The following is a 21555-nucleotide window of genomic DNA, read 5'->3' as shown; positions in this document are numbered from 1 at the left end:
TTACACACTCCCCAGCAGAGTAGCATACCAGGTCTAAAAAAAATAAACAAAAGTTCTCTGAAATGTCAGTCTCACCTCCTATTAAAATATGTTTTCATATATTCAAATTGTCTCCCATGGATCAAATCAGCTTTACTTGACAAATTAAACCAATTTAACCCTGTGGCCCTCAGAAAAAGGTGACAAGAACCACCTTTTTCCTGATTGTTCTGAAGTTCTTGCTGTTTGAAGGCACCTTTGAGAGGAATCCTTGCTCCCATCAGCACTTTCCCCCTGCATGGATTGCTCCCCACTTGTCTGGAGAGGGCAGAGCACAGGGCAAAGTCAGAAACGCTAATGTCTTCATCTCATACACCTCCAATTTTCAGAACTTGTACATAACATTCAGCCTCAAACATTACACTCGTTTGGGCCAGTATTGTTGAAACTGCTACTGGGATTGCCACCTTTGTTCAGCCAAAATACAGGACAGGTCAGCAGGGATGGGGATGGAGGGGCAAAACAATTTTTTTTTACCTGGTTCTAAAATGACTCCAATGACACATGTGGTTTACAGTGCTCTGTTCAATTAAAAAAATAACAAAATGACTGATTTACAAGTGTAAGAAAAATATTGCATATTATATGCATAGCTTTGTATTGCTATTTGGTTTGACCCAAACCTGGAAGGAGCAGCACTCTATTTGACTTTCCATGAGTCTGTCACTTCACTCCTGAACTAAGCAATGGTTTGTTTGTATTCTAAGGGATGGTTTGTATTTCCTGTATCTTTTTTCTTGTCTGCCAACCTTTTCTTTTTATTTGTGACTATGCATGTGCAGGAAAGGTGTAGTATGGGGGTGCCAGGGGAGCTGTGGGAGGTGAACCAGTCACCCCCACACAGGTGACACCAGCACAGCCCCTCTGTGTGCTGTGTGCTGTGTGCCCCTTTCTGCCCACCAAGGGTTGCATCTGCCTGGCAGGCTGCCCGCTGTGCAGGCAGGCAGGTAGCTGAGTGCAGCCCCACTTTGCTCCGGTGGCGGTGGCGTCAGTCCAGCGGTGGTGGCAGCAAGGGCTGGACTGGTAGATCCCCCGTCCAACGTGTGCCTGCACACCCCAGGCACTGCCAATGCTGTGTTGCTGTGCAAGTGTGTGTATGACCAGCGGTTGTAGTTCAGAATTATTCCTGGGTTCAATGATCTTTTATTTTCTAGCTGTCATCTACAGCAACAGACTACAAAACATAGCAATGTCTGGAAAAGAAGTGAATTGAAAAGATTTTCCATATTTGAACCATATTACGCTCCCATATCTTTTCTTTCTTTCCCACTTTTGGAGGCGGCAGATATTTTTTTCAGGCTCCATCCCAGGTGGCAGCCATTTTGTGACTGGCACCCTTGGCACCTTCTCAAAATTCCAAATGTGCCCCCAGTCCCATAGCCTTTTCCTCCATGGTTTGTCTAATCTTCGCTGTCACTATTTCTTAAGATTCAGAATTCTGAACCTTCCAACATTCAGCTTCATTGCATGTCAACAAGTTCTAGTGCTATGAGAGAAGGGGGGAAACTTCCTTCATACCATGACTGTCATATCCCCTGAGCACAGGTAGGTCCATGGGAAAAAAATGCTCCAACAATGATGGAGAGCAAACTGAACACTTTTAAGCCTCTGCTTCCCAACCACCTCTCTCAGGTCCTTGAAGGATCAGTGCTCTGACCTGAAGACACACAGGCCTGCAACATTCCTTGGTCTGGTGGCCTCTTTCAGGCACGGAGCCTTTGGTTTCTCAGGGGACGGACCCAAAGGCCCTGGTGGCACAGAAGGTTTTTGGAGATCCTTACATCTGTATTCGGACAGGTAAAGGCTCACATCTGAATAAAAAGTAGCCTTGTGAACTCTACTTACCAATGTTTGAGTGCCAAAGACCTGCTCCTTCCTTGTGTGCTCAGAAGCAGGCAACAGTTCTAAACTCCAGCATCAACCTGACAGGCCACAAAGGTTCTCAGAGATGCATGTATCCAAGCCCTTTTGAAGGCCTGTAGTGAAAGGTGTTATATAAGCACAAAGTGTTGTTATTGCTCTGCCAGAAGCAACTGATTTCCAAAATAAAAGATTTTGTGAACAGAGCAAATGCCCCATTTTCTGGCCTAGATCACTCCATTACCAAAAAAGAACAGGAAAAAAGTGAGATTTAAAAGCTAAATCTGAGATCTGTAATGTCAGTATCCAGAGACATCTCCCAATTAAAAACAACAAAAACCAAAGAAACAAGCTGGCTGTTTAGAGCTATTAAAGTATGCAGCTATTGGGAGCAAGCAATAAATTTAATATTGGAAAATACAGGAATGAAAATTCCTAGTATCAGAAGCTTCTCAGAGGCACTCTTTTTTTTTTGTTATTGTTCAACTTGTACATAGAATCATAGAATTGTAGAGTTGGAAGGGACCCTGGGGATCATTTGGTCCAACCCCCTGCAATGCGGGGATCTCAGCTAAAGCATCCATGTCAGGTGGCCATCCAACCTCTGCTTAAAAACCTCCAAGATCAAGTCTGCCACCTCCTGAGGGAGACCATTCCATTGTCGAACAGCTCTTTTACACTTGGCTCTGGCTGGTGAATTTTGTGGTTCTGAGGGGGAGCCTTAATCTGCTCACTTCAAAGCATCAGGCCAACTCCTCCTAGTTCTTGCTTTTTTAAGAAAAGAAAGGGGGTATTTTTGCCTCTTTGTCTGCAAACCTGCATGCATTTCTGGCCCAAGCAAGTGAGCAAGGGTAGGATGGCAACTTGGTTGGGCTGAAGCCTCTGCCAAGGGGAAAAGAGAAGGAAGAAATAATGCCTTGCACTTAAAGTGCACCATATTTTCATGCTGATTAAGAGCTACACTCCAGGAGATAATGCGCAGGAGATAATGGCAGCTGTTGTTTGAACAAGGAGAGTACTTAGTGCTATTCTGCTCCTATTCAGCCCCAGAGACATTGGTATTTTGTACCCTGAAAAGCATGGTAGTGGCTGGAGGAGGAGAGGTGTGCAGAGGCCAGAGAACGAGCGATGAGTGGAGGGGTGTCCCATTTGGTATCTCCTTGGAGCCCCTGAGAAACCAAACTGAACCTTCTGCAGCCTAGAACTGCCTCCATGTGTAATATAATAATATAATATAATATAATATAATATAATATAATATAATATAATATAATATAAATGCTGTTTTATTGAGGGAAGGAGCAAACAGAATTTATTTGGGGTTTGCAAGACTGAAGCCTGTAAAAAGGAGAAACTTTCTCTCTGCAAGGCCTGCAGTTCACGAAGGGGTGAAAAGTTTACTTTGACTGGAGTTTGTAAGAATGCTTCAGGAAGGGACTAATGAGGATTTGTATGTTTTGCTTGCCAAACAGTATCTCAGCTTTGGAATGCTTTAATCTGGACAGTAATTGACATGTCCAGCCTGTTTGTGTTGTTTGAAGTACCTTATCAAGGACGTAGAATGTCGTCAACCTTCCTGGCAGTCAGAAAATCCTGTACAGTGAAACCAGGTTAAGAATTTAATTTGTTCTGGAGGTCTGTTCTTAACCTGATACTGTTCTTAACCTGAGGTACTACTTTAGCTAATGGGGCCTCCTGCTGCCGTCGTGCAATTTCTGTTCTCATCCTGAAGCAAAGTTCTTAACCCGAGGTACTATTTCTGGGTTAGCGGAGTCTGTAACCTGAAGTGTCTGTAACCTGAAGCGTCTGTAACCTGAGGTACCACTTTACATCCTATCTGTAACATGTCAAATGTCTCATACATCATGTCAGTTTCTTGGCTAACAGAACGTCCTGCTTCATAAATCATGTCAGAGTTCTGGACTACAATACAATATGTTCATACATCATGCAGATTTGCTTTCTGAAAAACCTACGGTATATAAGTTTTATCTGAACTGAGATCAATACTCCAGTCTGTTTAGGACTGGGGTCTAGCTGTAGCTATAAAATAAAGGCATTTGCTCGAACCCCTGCTTTGTCTTTGTTTGACTGAAAACACCTGCTACATTATGATTCAGCAAACCTTCACTGAAGAAGAATTAATTACTAATGAATCTAATTATCCATGGATTACAACTATTAATGGAATGCAAGAGGGAAATAACAAGAACATAATTTTTTATGGATCATTTGAACAAATAGACTGTGAAAATGTTGTGAGGATTGGTGGCATTACCTTCTAAAGAGGGCACTAACTTTGATTTATTATGGTTATGGTTTTGGCAAGACACCAGCTTGTTAGTAGATTGGAAAGGTTGAAAGAAGAAAATGCTGGAAGTCTTCCCAAAGCCATGGTCAGATGCCAGTTCACTTTCAGTTTGAAAAGGCAAGATGGCGTGAAGCTGTGGCATAATTGAGAATTCAGCCCTTGAAGGGGGGCATGAGGCTGAAGATGATTGATTATTACAACATGAAGAGAAGGACCAATATAAACAAATATTTCACACAGTAAGTTACAAGATATAAACTCCGCTTGCAAATTAATGGATATGGAATAGCTAAATACAAACGAAAGTCATCACACCAGTGACTGTTAAAATAAAGAATTAAGATCGGAACTGTGGTAACTGGAGCAGGACCAAGGAATAACATCATCATCTCCTGATAATCAGAACACGGGAAGTCACCCCAAATTGTTTAATTCGGAACTGTATAATTGGCTCTTTTAATTGTATTGTGATTTGGTATTGTATTAATGTGGCTTATATTGGATTGCTATTAATGAAAAATTAATAAAAAATTATTTAACAAATAAAACTGTCTCCATGTGGGGTGCAACTGAACTGTTGGGAAAAGCCACTTCCGACATAAGGAGGAGGTGGTGTTGCGGGCTCACGTCCCCAACACACGTGCGGAGGCTGGCTTCAGCCCCCGCGCAAACAGGGGAATCTTCGGGGCCGCGTCATCCCCTGAGCCAGCCAATCAGCTGGCTCTGGGGACATGGCTTGCCTCATTTAAGGCAAGTACGGCCCCGGGATCTCCCTATTTGGGTCTGCTCAGCTGGTAAGGTTTTCCCACCTGCCCACCCTCTAAGGTTCCCCTTTCGACCTTGCTATGGACCTTGGTTGGTCGCCATTAAGGGGCCTGGTAGGAAATTTTTCCACGGCAAATTAGCACAGGCCATTTGGTTTTTCACCTACCTTGTAGCAAATCGTCACAACTCACTTGGTCTTGGCGATTAGGCATTGGTAGGGGTATTGTTATGTAGATCTGTTGGGGGGGAGTGCCATCACCTCCCCCAAATATTGAAGAGTAGTCCGGTAAAGGATTCCGGGGGCGTGGCCTCGTCCGAAGCCTATGGAGGCCAGGGTCTAAAGTGCGCCCCCGAGCGGTGACCCCGGGGGAGTCCCTAGTTGATGTGCATCAGCAGGGCTCCCCCTGCTGGTGTTAACCCTTCCCGGTCTTCAAGCAAGCAGGCTGAAGCCGGGTAGTCTGATAGGACCAATGCCTAAGCCAATACCACTCTTTACCTGTAACCAATAAAGCTGTGGCCTAATTTCGCCCATTAACCTTAAATATCTGTGTCACGTGTCTTTATTTCTACTGGTGGGAGGTGGGAACTCGCCATGCAACTGAGGAAGCTGCATTCACTTGGGTACCAGTCCATTAAAAACAAACCTATGTAGGTGATGTCAGCAGGTTTCAGGAACTTCCTTCATTGTGAGATTTGGGGGGTGATTTGTGAGTTTGTTTGGGCCCTCAGTGAGAGCCAGCATGGAGGCATGGAGTCCTGAAAGCCAGGATGCTGAGGGGTGCTGAGTGGAGAAACACTTAAGCAGTAGAAGGAAATGTTATATACAGATTGATTTATTAGTAATTTGTGTTAAATGTTTTTTTTTTTTTTGTAACGTTCATTATTTTGGTTGTCTATTGTTGATTTAGTTTTCTGTACTCCACTTAGAAATGTAGAAATTATCTTAATAAATAAAATAAAAAGTAAGGTTTTTCCAGTCCATTTGGAAATGTTGGGGTTTTTTGGAACTCCATGTGGCCCCTGGAATGCTGCTCAGAAAGGAATATGGTCCTTCAGATGAAAAAGGTTCCCCATCCCTAACACAATTCATTATTTAAACCATTAGTTGTGATAATACTGTTATATGCTACCCATCCCCCTGAGCAGTGAGGGTGTTGCTTGCTGCTGAGTTTTGATTTCATGGAGTGAGAAAACAGTGGAGACTTGTGGTGCTTTATAATATCTGGTTTATGTACAATCAGAGGTGCAGAGCACCGTGGAAGCAAGTAGACATCTATGGCAGGTAGCAAAATAACTGTTTTGGCAAGCAAGCAGCACTGGGCTTTATATTGTCAAAACCAACTCCAGCAGAAAATTCTGCCTCTGTCTGCATCTCTCTGTCTCTGTCCAAATTCATAGTTGTCACTTTCCCTCTGGGTTTGATCAATCCCCCCCTCCTTCCAGTTTTGTGAAAATAGTGTCCCTGTGGAAATGTGTGTGTTATCTTGCTATTTTCTACTGCTTTTTGGAGGTGAGAGAAATTTCCCCAAAGATTTTGGGAGGCTGATCAGATATTGCTGATCTTACAGGTCTCCCCAGAAGGTGTGACCAAAGAGATGCTGCAGAGAGAGCCTCACATTACTAACTGCATTTATTGGGATACCTTGGGAGCAACATAATGTGGCATCACTCAAGGGATGCAAGAAGGTGTCATTTTCCATCCCACCTTGTGTCACATGAAGCACTGTTTCCATTCCACTGTCCTTTGTTTTCTGCCAAAAAACCATTATTTGTCTCACTGTCTGCTATGACAAAATTGCACAAATTATATTGGCATTCCACCCCATTAATTTCAGTGCAAATGATGCAATCCAGTGGGGGGGGGAATCAATTACATATCATTTGTGGAATGAAAACAGCAGCTGGATTGATTCCCATTCTGGACATGGGTTGAAGAAACCATTTCTACTCCCTTTTCCATTTTTGGTAATGTTCTCCCACATCCCTACATCAGTCCCCAAGGTGTTCCATGAAGTGTGACCTATGGGAAGCTGCAGAGAGAACATTCATTATCCCGTGAGAAGCTTTTTCAAAAGTTGAAATAGCAAGGGAGGAAAACAGAAGCCTTAGCCACCTCCTACAGTTAAGTCAGGATAACAGCATTCTCCCCCTCCTCAAAAAATAAATAAATCTGGAGGGTTTCATTGCATTCTTGTTCATTTCACAAACGGTCAAAAAGGAATTTTCAAAATGTTCGCACAGCTCTGTTTTTACAGACTGGACAGAGATGTCAGACCATTAAGGAATATTAACATTCCTTTGTTAAGTAGCTGACCAGACAAGAGTTTGTCAGGTGATATCATTCCAGTATGTGAATTCATGCTAATAAACGCAGCCAAATTTCTAATAATAACATGTATTATAATGCAGTGTCCAAAATGAATTTTCTGAGCATGTGCAAATGGGCACTATTCCCTGCTTTTCAGACCTATATGCAAGTGAATTGTGACAATCACATTTTAGGTGACTGTCAACATTTACTTCTGAATCTTGTAAGTTTTTAGACATTTACAAAATTTGTCTGGGATTGTCACCAAATTTCAGGCATTCACTGTAACATATGTTAAGCTGATAATGGCTGCAGAACCATCTGTTGCAGCAATGGGGAGACATAATGTAAGATTATACATTTTGGGAATCATCAGTCACAACTGAGCACCATTAAGCTTCAATGGAAGGATTTAAGTATGAGAGCAGTGGGATATAAAACTCGGGATGTGCGCTGTGTTTGGTCAAATCATGAACCAACTCAGGTCAATTTGTCATATACAGATCAATCTGAAGATCCTAAAAATTAGCAAAGGGCACATTTGCTTGTTCTGAATGTATTCGCAGAGGTTTGTGCAGATCTGTAGCTCAAAATAGCCGCTCAGAAAGCCAGACAAAGAGTGTGTGCAAAATGTTGCCATAATTCACTGTGAGTATAACACAGTGCATCTAATTCTGATGCATTCTGTCCACAGGTCTTAAGCGGAGCTATACCTGTAACATCTGCAATGTCACTCTAAACTCCATAGAACAGTATCACGCGCACCTGAAGGGGTCCAAACATCAGACCAAGTGAGTAACCCTTTGTTGGCTGGCTGGCTGGCTGGCTGGGTGTGACATTTTGGTGAGTAAATCTGAGAGAGGGGGGCATAAGGGCACTGCCCCCCCATCTTCAATCAGATCTATTTTGGAAATTAGGGTTGTGCCCTTGACTTTTGAGTATGATCATAATGGAGAGACAGGCATGGAGGAAAGTTTTTGGATTGCACTCTCAAATACAGGAAACCTAAGATGGGTTTTCCTAGCAAGAGAGAGATTTAGACATTTAAAAACAGGAAAGTAGACAGCTGCGCAAGTTGGCTTCCACTGCATTTAGAGATTTGAACCCAAGGGAAATCTGGGAACAAAACAAAAGCATGCATTTTTTGAGAGTATCTCAAAACATGTTGGGAACCAATTTCCTTGTTTACCTGTCATTCCACTTTTCACTTTTCCTGTAGTTCTATTTTGATCCTCTCTCTTGCGTGAGAGAGGTTTCGAACTGCTACATGGTGTAGCTCTCCTGGAATCACTTCAGAATGTAGCAGAAGGAGCCATGTACTTGGAAGCTTTCTTTCTTCATAATGCCAGGAACATGGGAGAGAAGGTTAAGGCTGAGTCTTTCATAGAATCATAGAATCATAGAGTTGGAAGAGACCACAAGGGCCATCGAGTCCAACCCCCTGCCAAGCAGGAAACACCATCAGAGCACTCCTGACATATGGTTGTCAAGCCTCTGCTTAAAGACCTCCAAAGAAGGAGACTCCACCACACTCCTTGGCAGCAAACTCCACTGTCGAACAGCTCTTACTGTCAGGAAGTTTTTCCTAATGTTTAGGTGGAATCTTCTTTCTTTCTTCTTGACATGCTAACTTGTCACAGACAGAAAGGCTGTGTGAAGGGTTGTTGCCAAAACATTAGAGCTATGTGTAAGCAGCATCTCAAAAGTTATCCACCCTGTTGGTGTCAGAGAAATCAGGAGGATCATTTCACTAAATTTCTCCAGGGGGAGAAGAGAAATACTCTAGCAGTTGCTTAGGGGTGGAGTTCACCATTAGAAAATGCCATAGCACAGCTTCTTTTTAATATAAGGTTTTCTTTTTAAGAGCACAAGCTTCATTTGTCCAGTGAGTTTCTGGGCCCAATTCAAGTCATTAGTAAAGGTAAAGGTAAAGGGACCCCTGACCATTAGATCCAGTCGTGACTGACTCTGGGGTTGCGGCACTCATTTCGCTTTATTAGCCGAGGGAGCCGGCATACAGCTTCCGGGTCATGTGGCTAGTATGACTAAGCCGCTTCTGGCAAACCAGAGCAGCGCACGGAAATGCTGTTTACCTTCCCGCCGGAGCGGTACCTATTTATCTACTTGCACTTTGACGTGTTCAAACTGCTAGGTTCACCCTGTCGCAGGGATTCGAACCACCGACCTTCTGATCGGCAAGTCCTAGGCTCTGTTGTTTAACCCACAGTGCCACCCACGTCCCAAGTCATTAGTACTTGCATGCAAACTCCAAAATAGCTTGGAATCCAGGTACCTAAAAGATTGCCTCCCCCAGTATCAACCATCTTGGACCGTATGGCCGGCAGATGAGCCCCTGTTGGCAGTCGTGTCACTTGGGACTCAGCTATACAGCTGCAAATAAAACGTTTTAAGTGTGTTTTAAGTGCGATATATATTGTGACACTAGATGGCCTTATGGAAAATTCAATGTATTTTTTAAAAACGCTTTTTAAAAAGCATTTTCAGAATAGTTTTTATATGAGTGTAGATTCCACCTTAGTGTTGTCCGGTTGGTGCTGATCCATGAATGGGCCTGAGGGTTCTTAGTGGTCCCCTGATTCTGGAACGCCCCTCATGGTGAGGCACATCTGTCCCTTCATTATTAGCATTCAGGGGCATTTATAAATGTCCTTGATGGTTGTTCATTTGATGGCTAAAATATGCAATTTCTGGCAACCTGTTTCCAAAGATTAGGTCATTTAAATGTTTTAAAGTTTTGATTTAGTTTATTTTTACTGAAATGATGATGATCCAGTGCTAAAGATTGAGTTTCCCTGGGGGAAAGAGGCAGGTCAAATGGAGGTGTGTATAAACTACTCAGTGCTACTCTGATTTTAATTTCAGTTGGAAATTTGGATTACCAAATACCTGGTGGAAAGCCATACAGGTGCTATATACTTTTATTGTTCATTTATTTATTTTTCTCTGTTGTTAAAACCCTGCAATTGTGCAATGATGAAATTTGGGCTCGTCCCCTAAGCTTGTTTGTATGTACAGGTATCAGGAGATGGAAGTTTCTATGGTCTGTTTGGCTCTTCATGAAAACTTAAAGAGAACTTTGAAATAACAGTTTTATGTTCTCCCCCACTCCCACCCCATAATTTGTAAAATCCCACTATTTCACTGTTTCATCAGCTGACCATTTTAAGTCAGCCACCGTGGGTTTTTTAGGGAGCATGAAGCAGGTGCTCCCAGTATGGCCTGGACTGCCATGGCAGGATCCTTCACCCTCCACAACCCACATGCACACACCCCAGACGCACGTTCCCACTCTGAGTGCCGTGAGTTGACGCAACACCACTGAGCTCCACTTCTGCTTAAGGTTTCTCACTTTGCCTTTGGCAAAGGAAACATCACATGCACCAATAATCTTACCTTTCTGCTCTCTTGTTCTATATTTTTTCACTTGCAATTTCCTCTGCACACCTCACCTTTCCTCAGCATCTATGAATATGAAAGGCCTTGACTAGATCCCCCTCACTGCATTTTTATTCCTTCCATTCTTCAGACAATGCAAACGATTTCTCTCTCAGCTTTTTTGCCTCTGAGCCAAAGCAGCAGTGACTGTTCTGTTAAGAGGAAGTTGACCTTCACTTCAAAAAGATTTATAAAAAGTTAAAATTAAAGGTAAAGGTACCCCTGCCCGTATGGGCCAGTCGTGTCCGACTCTAGGGTTGCGTGCTCATCTCGCTCTAGAGGCCATGAGCCGGCGCTGTCCGAAGACACTTCCGGGTCACGTGGCCAGTGTGACGAAGCTGCAGTTGGCGAGCCAGCACCAGCGCAGCACATGGAAACGCCGTTTACCTTCCCGCTATAAAGCGGTCCCTATTTATCTACTTGCACTTAAGAGTGCTTTCGAACTGCTAGGTGGGCAGGAGCTGGGACCGAACGACGGGAGCTCACCCCGCCGCGGGGATTCGAACCGCCGACCATACGATCGGCAAGTCCTAGGCACTGAGGTTTTACCCACAGCGCCACCCGCGTCCCTATAAAAAGTTAGCCTGCCTTAAATTGGATTTCTGGACATGAATGTGGACAGGGTTTAAAAATTGAAGAAATCTGAGCTATTATGACCCCCTTCCCTAGCCACTACACTGGTTACATAATTTGTTCCGGAGGTCCGTTCTTAACCTGAAACTGTTCTGTAATGGTTATATGGGGTTGCTCGTGCGTAAGTTGCTGCCACTCCTGGCTAGGTAGCCTGGTTAAACCTTTCCTGGCTGGACAGCCCTTCACTTCGTCGCTAGCAGAATCCGTCAGTGGGCGTTTCTTGAACTTCTTCCAGCAAAGAAGTTCTTTGACGCCAAGTCTACGCCTACTTTCCCTGCACGGAAGTCTTCTGCGCAGGGTGGGTGTGGGTAGCGGAGGACCTGTGCTCTCCTGCTGGTCTCCAGCGAAGAGTCCTGGAGCCCTCTCTCCGATTCCCACCTCCGCCCCCCTTTATCCCTGGTGTTACGCTGATTTCCTTCCCCAGCTGATGAGTCCCCTCTCTCCCTGCTTGGCCCTTCTCCGGCATCGCTTGGGAGCCCTGCCTCCACTTCTGGCTCCAATGTCAGTTCCCTGACATGTTCTTAACCTGAAGCACCATCTTAGCTAATGGGGCCTCCCGCTGCTGCCGCGCCACCACCGCACGATTTCTGTTCTCATCCTGAAGCAAAGTTCTTAACCCAATGTACTATTTCTGGGTTAGCGGAGTCTGTAACCTGAAGCGTAACCCGAGGTACCACTGTATCTGCCTGCTGGTTGTGGAGAAAGGGCAATATGAAGAAGCCCTTGATGATTCTACCATGTTGTAGAAGGTGGTCCTTCCAGTGTCTGGACCCCAAGCTGTTGGGGGCTTAATTGACGTAATCACCAGCACTTTAATTTGTGCCCGGAAACAAACCTTTTGTTGTTGTTTAGTCGTGTCCGACTCTTCGTGACCCCATGGACCAGAGCAAGCCAGGCACTCCTGTCATACACTGCCTCCCACAGTTTGGTCAGACTCATGTTCGTAGCTTCGAGAACACTGTCCAACCATCTCGTTCTCTGTCATCCCCTTCTCCTTGTGACCTCAGTCTTTCCCAACATCAGGGTCTTTTCTTTTTTCTTTTATAAAATATTTATTCAAGATTTTCTTAATACAATATAAAAAACAAACAAAATGACATATAACTTTACAATAACCATACTTTCTTCACTTCATTGGACTTCCTCACGTCTCTCGTTCCTGCGTTCCCAGTTTATCAAACTTTGTCCAGCAATTTATCACCTTGTTTCAATTCTTATTTTATAACTTTCAGATATTATGTCCCAAATGTTAAATAATTTTACCCCAATCTTAAAAGCTTAATTTTAACATATTATTTTACCAAAGTTTAACTTTTCATTTATTTTCACTTAACTTCATATTCCTTACTTTTTACATCACAATTGGGTAGACACTGAAAAGAGATATATATCAACTAATTTAATGGTGCCATATTATTTATAATCTTGCATCTTTCTCAACACTCATACAGTTTACAGTATTTTTGTAAATAGTCCTTGAATTTCTTCTAGTCCTCCTCCACGGCCTCTTCTCCCAGGTCTCGGATTCTGCCGGTCATTTCTGCTAACTCCATATACAGTGGTGCCTCGCAAGACGAAATTAATTCGTTCCGCAAGTCTTTTCGTCTTGCGAGTTTTTCGTCTTGCGAAGCACGGTTTCCCATAGGAATGCATTAAAATGCATTAATGCGTTCCTATGGAAACCGCCTTCAGACCAGGTCCGGGGACAGTCTGTCCCTCAACCTCTTCTGAAGGCCGGCGGGGGGCGAAAGTCTTTGTTTCCCCCCGCCTGCCTTCCCAGGACAGCGGAGACTTCTCCGCTGTCCCGGGGCGATCTTAAAATGCTGGCAGGCGGCAGCGAAGCCTTCGCTGCCATCCCCCAGCATTTTAAAAGCCCCCGGGACAGCGGAGACTTCTCCGCTGTCCCGGGGCGATTTTAAAATGCTGGCGGGCAGCAGCGCTGCCGCCCGCCAGCATTTTAAAATCGCCCCGGGACAGCGGAGGAATTCTCCACTGTCCCGGGGCGATTTAAAAGCCCCCGGGAAGGCAGGCAGGGGGGACAAAGACTTTTGCCCCCTCCCCGCCTTCAGAAGAAGTCCTGGACCTCTTCTGAAGGCCGGGGGGGCAAAAGTCTTTGTCCCCCCTGACTGCCTTCCCGGGAGAGCGGAGAAACGCAGCGCTGCGTTTCTCCGCTCTCCCGGGAAGGCAGGCATGGGGGAGCAAAGAGTTTTGCCCCCCACCCACCTTCAGAAGAGGTCCAGAACCATGTAGTGTCCCACAGCCCCTCTAGAGGGATTCTAGTAAATCAGTTTCCTTCCAGATCACACCCAACAGTCAAAGTAACTTGTTATCCCTTGTTTTCACATATTTATATCAAATTGTAACAAATGTAACCGGCAAAGCCCTCGTAACAAAGTTCTCTTTTTATTCTTCAACTTTGACAGCTCCTTTGACAGCTGTCAAAGCTTCTATTTCTCCTCACCAGGCGCTCTCGCGGATCGCTCCCAGTTCCCGGGGGGGTTGCATTTTAGCTCATACGTTCCACTTTTCTCCTTCAGCACAGTCTTATAATTTTCCATCGTGAAATTAATAACTTTATCAATGTAAGGTAGCTCTCGATCTTAGTTGTCAAATCCTTTGCTTTAAATCCTCTACAATAGGGGGGAGACGGACTTCCTTTTTGCACCTCCCCCGCTCGCTCCGAATTAAAAAAAATTTTCTTCCCTTTTAAGTCCGATTTCCGATTACTCACGGGTTGTTCTTTTTAGTCCAGATTTTCAATGGAAGAAGTCAGCGCTCTCCGTCAAATGGCATGCGGCTTCGCTCGGCAGGGGAAGCGGAGGACTCATAGCACCACATCACCCCCCGACCCCCGCTCCGTAGCCTTTAAAAAGTCTCCTTCGTGGGTCGGGGGGCGCAAATGGTGCCCGCCGAGTCACCATGTTCATGGGTTTCAGCGCCCATGGTTTTTGAGGGTCCCCGCGTCACCGGCGCGGTAGGACCCAGCCCCTGCCGAGCAGGCTCCCTCCGGCGCTCGGAGGGAGTCCGCCATTCGGCGATGGCGCCAACCCGGAAGTCGAAAAGTACCAGTTTTAATGTATGCGGATGACGCTGTTCTTCTCTCTCAAACCAAAGTGGGCTTGAAACGTGCCTTAGGAAAGTTTAGTGACCAATGTAACACTGAGCTGTTAACAATTAACTTTGCCAAAACCAAAATTGTACATTTTAACCGCTCCTTCAGGAAAGATAATTGGAGCGTAAAGGGAAATGCCATTGAACAGACTAAGATCTTCCAATACCTAGGCATTACTTTCTCTTATAATGCCAAATTGTCAACACACCTGACCACATCAGCTATATCAGCAGGAAGAAGTGCAAATGCCATCCTTAGATTATTCAGAAGGAAAGGAGCTGGCTTCCTCCCGATGGCCCTTAAAGTTTTCCAGGCAAAATCGTTAGCCGAACTCCTGTATGGCTCTCAAATTAGCCCTTCTACCAACCTTAAGACCCTTGAAACAGTGCAATCAAAATTCTTAAGATCATTATTTGCTACCCCAAAGTGTACACCTAATGCAGTCTTAAGGCAAGAGGCAGGACTGCCCCGAGTGGAATTAAAAGTCTGGGAGCAAACAATATCCCTCTGGTTGAAAATCCATTACAATCCTAAGGGACTGTTACCTTACTTCCTGGCCGCAGTTCCCTATCCTCCTTGGCTTATGCAAATAACTAACAAGATCAAACAAATTGGCCTAAACCCTGAAAATCTTCTTATTAGAACTCTGAACAAGGCTAAAGTAATTATCACTCAGAGACTCTACGATGTCGAATTACAACAAGAAGACGCCCTACTCCCGGAGACGTATAGATCTTTAAAAGCTTGGTCTAATTTTTCAGCTGCCCCTTACTTAACTAACATCACTAACGAAGCGGGAGAACCTGAGCTATTTTGGAGGGTGGGGGCAACTCCAGGGCGCGGAGACCCCCAAAAATACTTCTGGAGGGTGTTCAGAAGGTCAGGTTCCCGGCACGACCAGAAGAAAGATCGACCCGGTCGCCAGGTAACCTCTAAGAGGTGAAGAGAGCGGCGGAGAGATCTTGCAGGTTGAGGGACGCCATTACCTACCTCCAATTAGCGAAGCCCTGAGCCTGCGGAGAAAGCGGTCCGTTCTCAAACTAAGAACTCCGAAACGAAAGAAAACATTCCAATTTGGTGGTCAAAAGACCAAGCAACAACAAGGAAGTCTCGGAGCAACAAAGAGGAGTGAACGGAGTTTAGCTGAAAACCGAAAATCAACCCAGACGCAGCGCGACGCCAGTGTGAGAGGAAAGTGAAAGTGAGTTGCCTTGGTGGATAAGATACCTCCTCTCAGCCGTCCCCTCAGGACAAAAGGGAGAAAAGAAAAGAAAAAATTGTGGTGTACTGTTACAGAAGGGGGGAAGGAGAGAGGCCAAGGAAAAATATCTGGAGGGAGGCGTCCTCGGCGAAACGGAGGGGGAAAGGAGGAGAAAAGACGCTTCTTTGTTCTTTGTTCTGTGCGATAAACGCAAGGGATTCCAAACCGGAAGAGAAGCCCCTGCCGCCATTAGAAACCTTTGAGAGTGAATCTGGCAATAGGCGGAAAGGGGAGAGGAAAAAAGGACAGTGATATACACCAGTGAAACTACCACACCGTAGGTGATTTTCTCTTCTTTCTATTACTGAGGCGCTTGACTTCTTTTTCTTTTCCTTTACTGGACTGGAACATGAAAACCGGAATTTTCAAATAGTGAGTGATTAAAAGCAGAAGAACTAAGATAAAGGGACATTTTAGAAAGAAACTGGGACTGCTATTTGTTTATGAAAGACTGAATTGATATCTTGGAACTATAGGGGAGAGCAACTTTGGGAGAGGGGACGCCGAAAAGCTAATGTTAAATTAAGGATCTGGCGACATCTAGTGGCGAAATGAAGATTGTTTAATAAGATACTCTTAAGGAATAGGGAAAAGAGATTGAATATAGAGGGAAATTATATTATTATCTTTAAAGACGTCCCAATCAGACTACTTAAACGTAGAGATTATTATAAATTGTTGGTGCAAGCACTGAAGAAAAATAAAATTGAATTTAGATGGGAATTCCCGGAAGGGTTATCCTTTATATATAGAGGCAAGAAGCATAAGCTATCAAACCAGGAGGAAACCGGGAAATTCTTGAGGAAATATAAAGAATTAAGGGTGGAGATGAACGGAAAGGGGGAAGCGGAAGGAGGAGCCTCAGGAGAATCTGAATCAAAAGAAGAGGAGGAAGGGGGAGGGAGTGGACCGGACGAAGAGACAGAAGGAGAGCCAGAAGAGGAAGATCCAGGAAATTTATAAAGATAAGGAAAATTTAAGGGAACAATAGAAACAATGGGGTTAAAAAGCTGGAGTTGGAATATTAATGGGATGAACGACAAAAAAAAGAGGAATAAAATTGAACAATATCTGAAAAAGAAAAATCTAGATATTATTTGTCTCCAAGAAACGCACGTAGCAAGAAGGCACAGGAAAATACTGATTAATAGGAGGTTAGGAAATGAATTTGAGTCTTTGGACAAAGAGAAGAAAAGAGGGGTGGTTTTTTATATCAAAAATAAGATTGAGGCTAAACCAATATTTAAAGACGAAGAGGGCAGAATAATAGGGGTCCGTATCAATTGGCAAGGAGAAAATTTGGTGGTAATTGGGGTATATGCCCCAAATGATAATAAGTCGGAATTTTTCAAAAAATTGGAAGAGAAAATATGTGAATTTGTCGATCAGAAAATTATTCTAATGGGTGATCTGAATGGGGTGGTCTCTCTAGAAGCTGATAGGTGTAGGGAAGGAGGAAGTAAGAATGGGAAGCTACCAAAATCCTTCTTCTCAATGGTAGATAACGGTAATTTGATAGATATTTGGCGTCTTAAACACCCACTGGATAAACAATTCACCTTCCACTCCGAACCAAACCAGTCGTTGTCACGTATTGATCAGATATGGATCTCAAGCGAATTATGCCCAAGAATTAAACTAATAGAAATAAGACCGAGTGTATTCTCAGATCATAATCCGATGGAGTTGGAATTAAAAAGCCTGGAGCCAAGAACTTTTAGATGGAGATTAAAGGATTATCTGCTGGAGGATCAAAAAATTGTTGAGATAGCGCAGGAAAAACTAAAGCAATATTTCATGGAAAACCGCGGTAAAGGAACAAAAGCTAACGTAGTATGGGAAGCAAGTAAGGCAGTAATAAGAGGTTATTTTATCCAGCAGAATGCAATCAAAAACAAGAAGAGAGAGAAAGGGAAAGATGAGATTTTGAAGCAGATAATGGCAAACGAACAGAAATTATCCCAAAAACCCAATTGCCAGAAAGCAAAAGAAAATATAAAAATTTTACAAGCTCAATTTGCCACAATAATAAACAGAGAGGTGGAATGGAATATAAAAAAATTAAGACAAAAAAACTTCGAGTTTGCAAATAAGTCAGGCAAGTGGTTAGCATGGCAAATTAAAAAGAGGAAGGAAAGGAGCACAATAAACAAAATAAAGGTGGGAGAGGAAGAGAAATCAGATCCTAAAGAAATTAGGGGAGAGTTTCTCAATTACTATAGAAGATTATATTCCAACAAAGAGAAAATTAGTTTAAGGAGAATAGAGAGATTTCTGAAGGATAAAGGGGTGAAAAAAATCTCAATGGAGGAAAGACAACAGCTGAATACCCCAATAGGAAGTGATGAAATAGAAGACGTAATTAAAGAGTTAAAGAGGGGGAAAGCCCCAGGTCCTGATGGATTCACCGCAGGTTATTACAAAGAGATGAAATCCATTTTGGTGGGACCTCTGAAAGAAACTATGGATAACATTTTAAGGAAAGGAGAATTCCCAGAGACCTGGAAAGAGGCATACATCACGTTTATCCCCAAGCAAGACGCAGATTTAACTCAGGTCAAAAATTATAGACCGATCTCACTGCTAAATGTAGATTATAAAATATTCGCGGGGATCCTTGCAAAAAGACTGAAGAGGCTACTATCAGAGACTATTCATAGGGATCAAGCGGGATTCCTGCCAGGACGGCAGATGAGAGACAATACAAGAAATATAATTAACATGCTAGAGTATTTATCTGTCAAGATTAACAAACAGGCCATAATGATGATTGTCGATGCCGAGAAGGCATTCGATAATGTTATTTGGGACTTTATGTTGAAAAATTTAGAACATATAGAAGTGGGGGAGGATTTCTTTAATGGAGTAAAAGCCATATATACAGATCAGAAAGCCAAGCTGATTATCAATAATATAGTGACAGAAGAGATAAAGATACGAAGAGGAACAAGACAGGGCTGCCCGCTCTCCCCGCTTCTGTTTATAATGACCTTAGAAGTACTACTAAACTCTATAAGGCAGAACCAAAAAATAAAAGGAGTGTTAGTTGGGCAGAATGCATATAAGATCAGAGCCTATGCGGATGATGTAGTTATAATGACAGAAGAACCAACAACTGCAACAGGAGAGATATTAAAGGAATTAGATCAGTTTGGAGAGGTAGCAGGGTTCAAATTAAATAAGAGTAAAACAAAAATAATAGGTAAAAATTTGGATCAGAAACTAACAGAAACAATTCAACAGCAAACGCAAATAGAAGTGGTTAAAAAAGTGAAATATCTTGGCATTTGGATAACACCTAGGAATATAGATCTGTTTAAGAATAACTATGAATCGACGTGGAGGAAAATAAGAAAAGATTTGGAAATTTGGGGAGGGCTGAAACTGTCGTTTTGGGGAAGGATTAACACAATTAAGATGAATGTGCTGCCGAGGTTGATGTTCTTATTTCAAACTATCCCTATAATTAAAGGAAGCCAAATCTTTAAAGAGTGGCAACGAGTGTTGTCGAGATACATATGGCAGGGAAAGAAACCTAGGATTCAGTTTAAACTATTAACAGACATAAAAGAAAGGGGGGGCTTCACCTTGCCGGATGTGAAATTATATTATGAGGCGGTTTGCCTATGTTGGGTCAAAGATTGGGTAAGGCTAGAGAACAGGGAATTATTAGACTTGGAGGGTTACGATAACAACTTCGGCTGGCACGCCTACTTATGGCGGGATAAATGGAAGATACACAAGGGATTTGGGAATCATATTTTCAGAGGACCTTTAGTTGAAATATGGGATAAATATAAAAATCTGTTGGAACCAAAAACCCCACATTGGCTTTCACCTCTAGAAGTCATGTGTGCGAGGACTATTAATATGAGAAGTAAATGGGCAACATATAACCAGTTAATAATTAAAGAAGATGGGAAATGGATTGTACGACCATACGACCAGGTTAAAGAACATGTCTATGACTGGTTACACCATCTCCAGGTGAACCAAATGTTCAGGAAGGATCTTAAAGAAAGAGGCTATGCAGAGAAGGAATCTAAGTTTCAGACGGAGATTATAAACAAAGAAGAAAAAATTGTTTCGAAAATGTATAGGATACTGTTGGATTGGAGTTTAGGGGATGAGGAGGTTAAGTGTGTAATGATTCGCTGGGCAAAGGATGTAGGACATAATATACTATTTGAAGATTGGGAAAAACTCTGGAAGGAAGGACTAAATTTCACGGCGTGTGTAACGGTAAAGGAAAACATAATGAAGATGTTTTACAGATGGTATTTAACACCTATGAAATTATCAAAAATGTATAAGGTGGATAACAAGTGCTGGAAATGTAGGGTTAGTGAGGGTTCCTTCTATCACATGTGGTGGGAGTGTGGAAAAGTTAAACAGTTCTGGGAAAAAATCTATATAGAACTGAAGAAGATTTTAAAATATACGTTTCCAAAGAAAGCAGAATTTTTCCTACTAGGTATATTGGGTTATGAGATAAGAAAAGATCGTAGATTAGTATATTATGCAGTTACAGCAGCAAGAGTAATGCTGGCCCAGATGTGGAAAAAGCAGGAGATACCCACGGTGGAGGAATGGAGATTTAAGCTGTTGGATTATATGGAATTGGACAGACTTACAGGCAAAGTAAGATACATAAGAGACCAAAAGTTCACTGAGGATTGGGGAAAATATGTAGATTACTTGGAACTTATTAGTCAAGGGAAAATAACGCTAAAGGGATTTAGAGACGCACTGTGAAAGATGGTGAGTTATTGTTTAAAGAGAATAGGAGACTAAATAATATGTAAGGTTAATATACACTAAGAAATGTATATAAAAAGGTACAATGACAATATATACTAAGAAATGTGTAATTTAAAGTGTTACTTCGAATGATTTTCGGGAAAGCTAAAGGAAGTTTTGAAAATGAAGATTAAGAAATGTGACCAAAGTGAAAATTAAGTTTTTATATATTTCTCTTATTTTTATTTCTTTCTTTATCTTTATTTGTCTGTGTAATACTTTTACTTTTGTATGTTTATATGTGTGTGTGTGTGTACATATTCTTTACTTCCATGAAATAAAAATTTAATCAGAAAAAAAAAAATCACTAACGAAGCTTATAGATGGGCTTTCTCCAGAGCCCGCTTTGAGACAATGCCCTCAGCAGTGCTGTACGGCAAATTTACGCGGGTACCAATGCATGCGCGTCTCTGCCCCTGTATGTCTAATAAGGTAGAATCTGTCACTCACATCCTTCTATTTTGCGAATTCTATAGTGAAGAACGAGTTCAACTTATTTTGCCGCTTTTATCAAAATTTATACCCCTTCAACATTATTTGGAATCCTCCCCCGAAATTCTATGAAAATACCTTCTGGAAGATTCCTCAAGCTCAATATCATATGAGGTGGCCAAATTTTGCACTTTAGCAATCAGGAAGCGTAAATCTCTTTTGTTGAATGGCACACTGCGAAGCTCCCTTGTGTAATAATTTTCTTTTCTTTTTTCTTCTTGATGCTGTTGTTGATTTCCTTTTGTTTGATCTTGTGGTGTTCTGTGTCACTGGCTTTTGCCGCAATAAAACTTGACTTGACTTGACTTGACTACCGGGATTTGGCGGATGTATAAGGGGCTGAGGTGTTGCTACCCCATTGGACTTACGATTGCCCTATTGACTTGCAGCCAGGAGCAGATATTTCCTTTGGCCACATTTATGCCTTGTCGGCTCCTAAGCTAGGGGCCCTTTGAGAGGAGCTAGACGACAACCTTGCCAGGGGGTTCACTCCACATCCCCTGCTGGGGCCGCCATCT

General features: G+C 42.9%; 1 protein-coding gene across 2 annotated transcripts in view; it reads left to right on the top strand.

The window, feature by feature from the left end:
* ZMAT4 (zinc finger matrin-type 4) overlaps positions 1-21555 on the top strand; it is a 296262-nt gene that overhangs the window by 247743 nt on the left and 26964 nt on the right. For both annotated transcript variants that reach the window (XM_083753412.1, XM_083753413.1), the window contains exon 6: positions 7978-8074. In XM_083753412.1, coding sequence (XP_083609538.1) covers positions 7978-8074 — 97 coding nt within the window. The remainder of the gene's footprint in view (positions 1-7977; positions 8075-21555) is intronic.

This window comes from Podarcis gaigeae (assembly GCF_964106915.1).
Source record: "Podarcis gaigeae genome assembly, chromosome: 8".
NCBI lineage: Eukaryota > Metazoa > Chordata > Lepidosauria > Squamata > Lacertidae > Podarcis > Podarcis gaigeae.
The sequence above is the reverse complement of the archived record's forward strand: the minus strand, read 5'-3'. Positions and strand labels throughout refer to the sequence as shown.